This window comes from Nyctereutes procyonoides, unplaced genomic scaffold (assembly GCF_905146905.1).
Source record: "Nyctereutes procyonoides isolate TBG_1078 unplaced genomic scaffold, NYPRO_anot_genome, whole genome shotgun sequence".
Lineage (NCBI taxonomy): Eukaryota > Metazoa > Chordata > Mammalia > Carnivora > Canidae > Nyctereutes > Nyctereutes procyonoides.
Window position 1 is genome coordinate 32,926,307 of NW_026575160.1, and position 6,000 is coordinate 32,932,306.

At 38.0% G+C, this 6,000-nt stretch overlaps 1 protein-coding gene across 1 annotated transcript in view; it reads left to right on the plus strand.

Annotated features, from left to right (window-relative positions):
• The window catches only part of ING3 (inhibitor of growth family member 3), a 28,593-nt gene extending 22,885 nt beyond the window's left edge, over positions 1 to 5,708 (plus strand). Inside the window, exons 11-12 of the mRNA XM_055314854.1 lie at positions 3,176 to 3,214; positions 4,921 to 5,708. Of these exons, the coding sequence (XP_055170829.1) occupies positions 3,176 to 3,214; positions 4,921 to 5,037 (156 nt within the window). The 3' untranslated portion in view covers positions 5,038 to 5,708. The remainder of the gene's footprint in view (positions 1 to 3,175; positions 3,215 to 4,920) is intronic.
• The last annotated feature ends 292 nt before the right edge of the window (positions 5,709 to 6,000 follow it).

Consider the following 6,000-nt stretch of genomic DNA (forward strand, 5'->3'; position numbering starts at 1 on the left):
GAGTTTATCTTTGTGTCTGGTGCAAGAGAGTGGTCTAGTTTCATTCTTCTGCATGTGGATGACCAATTTTCCCAGCACCATTTATTGAAGAGACTGTCTTTCTTCCAGTGGATCGTCTTTCCTCCTTTGTCGAATATTAGTTGACCATAAAGTTCAGGGTCCACTTCTGGATTCTCTATTCTGTTCCATTGGTCTATGTGTCTGTTTTTGTGCCAGTACCACACTGTCTTGATGACCACAGCTTTGTAGTACAACCTGAAATCTGGCATTGTGATGCCCCCAGCTATGGTTTTCTTTTTTAAAATTCCCCTGGCTATTCGGGGTCTTTTCTGATTCCACACAAATCTTAAAATAATTTGTTCTAAGTCTCTGAAGAAAGTCCATGGTATTTTGATAGGGATTGCATTGAACGTGTAAATTGCCCTGGGTAGCATTGACATTTTCACAATATTAATTCTGCCAATCCATGAGCATGGAATATTTTTCCATCTCTTTGTGTCTTCCTCAATTTCTTTCAGAAGTGTTCTATAGTTTTTAGGGTATAGATCCTTTACCTCTTTGGTTAGGTTTATTCCTAGGTATCTTATGCTTTTGGGTGCAATTGTAAATGGGATTGACTCCTTAATTTCTCTTTCTTCAGTCTCATTGTTAGTGTATAGAAATGCCACTGACTTCTGGGCATTGATTCTGTATCCTGCCATGCTGCCAAATTGCTGTATGAGTTCTAGCAATATTGGGGTGGAGGCTTTTGGGTTTTCCATGTAGAGTATCATGTCATCGGCGAAGAGGGAGTGTTTGACTTCTTCTTTGCCAATTTGAATGCCTTTAATGTCTTTTTGTTGTCTGATTGCTGAGGCTAGGACTTCCAATACTATGTTGAATAGCAGTGGTGAGAGTGGACATCCCTGTCTTTTTCCTGATCTTAGGGGAAAGGCTCCCAGTGCTTCCCCATTGGGAATGATATTTGCTGTGGGCTTTTCGTAGATGGCTTTTAAGATGTCGAGGAAAGTTCCCTCTATCCCTACACTCTGAAGAGTTTTGATCAGGAATGGATGCTGTATTTTGTCAAATGCTTTCTCTGCATCTTATGAGAGGGTCATATGGTTCTTGGTTTTTCTCTTGCTGATATGATGAATCACACTGATTGTTTTACGAGTGTTGAAGCAGCCTTGTGTCCCGGGGATAAATCCTACTTGGTCATGGTGAATAATTTTCTTAATGTGTTGTTGGATCCTATTGGCTAGTATCTTGTTGAGAATTTTTGCATCCATGTTCATCAGGGATATTGGTCTGTAATTCTCCTTTTTGGTGGGGTCTTTGTCTGGTTTTGGAATTAAGGTGATGCTGGCCTCATAGAACGAATTTGGAAGTACTCCATCTCTTTCTATCTTTCCAAACAGCTTTAGTAGAATAGGTATGGTTTCTTCTTTAAACGTTTGATAGAATTCCCCTGGGAAGCCATCTGGCTCTGGACTCTTGTGTCTTGGGAGGTTTTTGATGACTGCTTCAATTTCCTCCCTGGTTATTGGCCTGTTCAGGTTTTTTAAGTTAGAATATTTGTTACAGACTACCAAATTATCTTCTGAAGTTCATTACCAAAACCAAGTGAGCATGCTTGTTTCCTAAACCCTGTCCAATGATGGATACTATTTTGTATTAAAAACCACATACCAATTTGATAGTTTTTATGTCACATAATCATTTCAACTTATATTAGTAGTAAATTTGGACCCTTTTTTGACTTTTTATTTCCTCTTTTATGAATTGACTCAATGGTGTGGGCCGAGTTTTCTATCATTTTTGTCGTGTATGTTATAAATACTTTGCTTGGTTTAGATGTTTTTTTGTTTTGTTTTTGATTCTGAAATTCCAGTTTTATGGAGTAATGACTGTCAGTCTTTTTCCTTATGAAGTCAGCCATGGGGTATATACTTAGGAAGACCTCCTTGCCTTTTTTTCCCCCTATAAATACGTCTTGTATTTCTTCTCATTTGCAAATGATTTTGTTTAGCTCTTGATACACTTCAGTTTCTTTATGTTTAAACCTTTAATCCATTAATCCATCTAAAAAAACTTTAATCCATCGCAATTTATTGTGTTTCATGGTATAAATTGGCAATCTAATTTTTGAGGATTTGCCATTTAAGAGTTGATTAGGTTTTCTACTGTCACCCAACAAACATTTTTTAATATCAATTATTAAGAAAAGAAAATTCTTTAAGGATCCTGGTGGTAAAAATAGATTACCTGTAAAAGAACAAAATCAGATTCACCCGAGATTTCCCATTTATAACACTAAAAACTGGGTGAAATAAACTGTAGAGCTTTAAGGGAAAAACCTGAGTGTCTCCAAAGATTGTTAACCAGAGAAGTTGTTCATGTGTATAGACCCATATACAGATACTCTCCCTCGAGTGGAGACTCAGATAGTATAACATCTAGTTCTAACCCTGTCTAAAGCATTTTTCAGTCCATTGAGAAAATAACTCAAGAATTAGAAAGTTGTGTTCTAAAGTACTGGTGATGAACTGCCAAAAGAAAAATGAGAAAGGGCAGATAGTAAATTGATAATAAATTTAGAAGTTACAGCTATTCCTATAAAAATATAAATGAGCTCACAGGACCCAGGAAAAAGTTAAAACCTTGAGTGAGTAAGTAAGTAATCAAGAAACTAAAAGTCTTTAGGAAAGAAACCATCCACAAAGGTAATTTGTCAAGGTTCTTTCAGATTTTCAAACAGAACATAATTTCTGTGTATTTCCTCTGTGCCCCTGCCCCCCAAAAAATCTTTTAATAAAAAGCTATAAATCTTTCTAAAAATCTTTGTTAAGGGGATCCCTGGGTGGCGCAGTGGTTTAGCGCCTGCCTTTGGCCCAGGGCACAATCCTGGAGACCCGGGATCGAATCCCACGTCGGGCTCTCGGTGCATGGAGCCTGCTTCTCCCTCTGCCTATATCTCTGCCTCTCTCTCTCTCTCTCTCTGTGTGACTATCATAAATAAATAAAAATTAAAAAAAACAAAAAAAAAAAATCTTTGTTAAAAAGCTATATGTCCTATTTCTTAACGCAATTTTATATTCTCCTCTGTTTTCTAACAGTATCATAAGCAATTTGGTTTTAGAATTTAGATGCTTGTCGTATAGTCATAATAAATATTTACTTTTATTTTAACCAGGTATCCTATGGCGAGATGGTGGGATGTGATAACCAAGATGTAAGTATTAAACTTTTTAAATTAGGAATGAAAAAAATCAGAGTATTATTACTTGAACATTTTCCTTATTTAGGGTGTCTCTCAGTTTAAGAAAACAGATTTGCAGTTACGTTAATTACATTATATTAATGCTAGAATATTTCTCTCCAAAACAGGATAGAGTCCCTTCATGTGTTCCCAATTTAACTTTTTTAAAGCCAGTTTTATGATTTCATGTGCGGATAATAAATCTCAAAAGGTGTTACGTGGTATGAAAATTAGAAACATCCCCCACCTGCTTTGTTAAGTAATACTGTGTTTACTGGAATCCAGTTCACTTATCATGGTGAGGAACTGGAATTTCACAACAGTACCTTGTGTCAGGAAGCCTGCTGCTGGGGGGACGAGGTGGGGGCGAGGGAGCGATGGGAAACGTTGAGGCCACAACTGATTTTCCTCCTACCAGTGTAGTGTTTCCTATCGTACTCTGCAGCTGTCAGCCGATAAGAGCCACTTCTGATATAAAACTGAAAGAAAAGAATTCCTTTTTTTCTTTTAAGGAAGTTTAACTTTGGTTGCATACATATCTTTATTGGATGCTGAGAATATTTTTTTCTAGTAATTTCACTCCCTCCTTACTTTTCTCAGACTTCCCCTTTGGTCATCTTTTCCTGCAGAGGAGTAACAGAACCCTAAGTTCTAAAGAAGTCCTAGTCCGTAATACCATAACCCTAAGGTTAATGATAACAGTTTAAAACTTTTAAGACAATGTGAAGATTGAACAGGGTTGGCTTGGTACATTACCGTTCATGCCTTCCTGCCCTGACGGGGTCCCAACACGTTCACGTAGATGGAGAAAGCCTGTCCTCCCACTTCCCCTTTACAATCACTTGTGGGCTGTCTGAGATGATTGTAGAACAGTATTGCCCAGTTGTTCCAAGAACACCATTGTAAACTCCTGGGGCAGTTAGTAAAAATGATGCATTTCTGTGAATATCCCAGCATAGTCTCTGATCTCTCTCATTCCCAGTTGTGCTCTTCCGAGTGCTGAGATTTTCTGCGGAAGGTGTAGGACTGCCTAATAAGTTACAGAGTAGAATCCTTTTTTTTTTTTTTTTTTTTTTTTTTTAGAGAAGCAGGCTCCATGCAGGGAGCCTGATGTGGGACTCGATCCCGGGTCTCCAGGATCACACCCTGGGCCGAAGGCGGCGCTAAACTGCTGAGCCGCCTGGGCTGCCCTAGAATCCCTTTGCTCTGTGTATCTAGGAACAGACCTACCCAGGCAGGAAATCCAGGACATGCCTTTGTTTTTCATTGCAGCTAGCTTATTTTGCTTTTACGAGGGAGTGAAGAAGGCCGAATGTTAAATAGAATCCGTAAAATGTGTTTACTTTGTTTGTGAGAGGCCCATCTCACTGCTTGTCCTCGACCGTTGGTATCCACCCACTCTCCAGCTTAACGAGAATTAGTGAGTCTTCCTTCATTGCTTGGGATCATGGAAATAGTTTACACGAACCTCCGAGTTAATAAAGATGCATACGTTTTTCTGCCTCCAGTTCCTTATCTCTGGAACTTACCAGTTGTATTCAATGATCTGTAAATCAGCTCCTAGATCTAAGAGTTCTGTTTCCTTGCATCTTATTGTTGATATCCAGTCTAGTGGGCATATTATACTCTGTAATCTCTAGAGATGTTGAAAACTTTTGCTCTGCCGCTTTGCTTTCCAGTGCCCAATAGAATGGTTCCATTATGGATGTGTTGGGTTGACAGAAGCACCAAAAGGAAAATGGTACTGTCCACAGTGCACTGCTGCAATGAAGAGAAGAGGCAGTCGGCACAAATAAAGGTGGCCGTCTCCTTTGAGGAAGAGAATCTTCAACTAAACATTTTATATAGGACTTTAAAAAAAGAAGAGAAGGAAAGAAGACACAATGCATTTCCAGGCAACCACTTCAAGGATTTACAAAGACAATCCTGTAAGATCTTGAACTTGAATTTTATGGGTTGTATTTTAATAATGTAAGTAAATTATTTATGCACTCCTGGTGTGCTATGAATATTATTCCAGTTAGCCTTGGATTATTTCAGTGGCCAACATATGCAGACATTTGTACTCCTCAACCATTTTCTCTCAAAGTAATGGGCATTCTATAATTTAGACTTCAGAGAATTCCAACGATGAAGATTTTAAGAAAAGTATTTTATATTCAACAGGTACGTTCTGCTGCATGTACTGTACTCCAGAGCTGTTATGTCACACTGTATATAAATGGTTGCAAAAAAAAAAAAAAAAAAAGTCAGTGCTTCTAAAAAGAATTTAAGATAATGGTTTTTCAAATGCCTTTATAATAAGCTTTGTTTCTTTGTGAAACTAAATTCAGCAGGCTGAAGGAAATGGTTCATGTGATGAAGTGGGCTGGTGTCCTCTAGAGTACCTGGGTACATAAACAGAAACTCCTGTAGGTAAAAACGAATCTGTGCCATTAGTCTTTCTATGTTTCTGCATCCACATAGAGTGCAGTTCATGGGGGTGGGGGGGTGGGAAGGGGGGACCTGAAGGGGAAAGGGCGTTAAAGTGATACATTTTTATACCAAATGTGTTTATTTTTTTGTGCAAGTAATCCTTAAAATTGGAATTGTATTAGGTGTTAAAATAAAGTTTTTAAAAAATTACTTGTATTTATACTTTGCAGACTTAATAAGGGAAATTTCTTAATTCTAATTAACTTCCAGTTTTCATAATCTAAATAGGACAGAGGTCCAGGACACAGAATGCTGTGTCGTCTGTGATTTCTTTAACAGTGCTT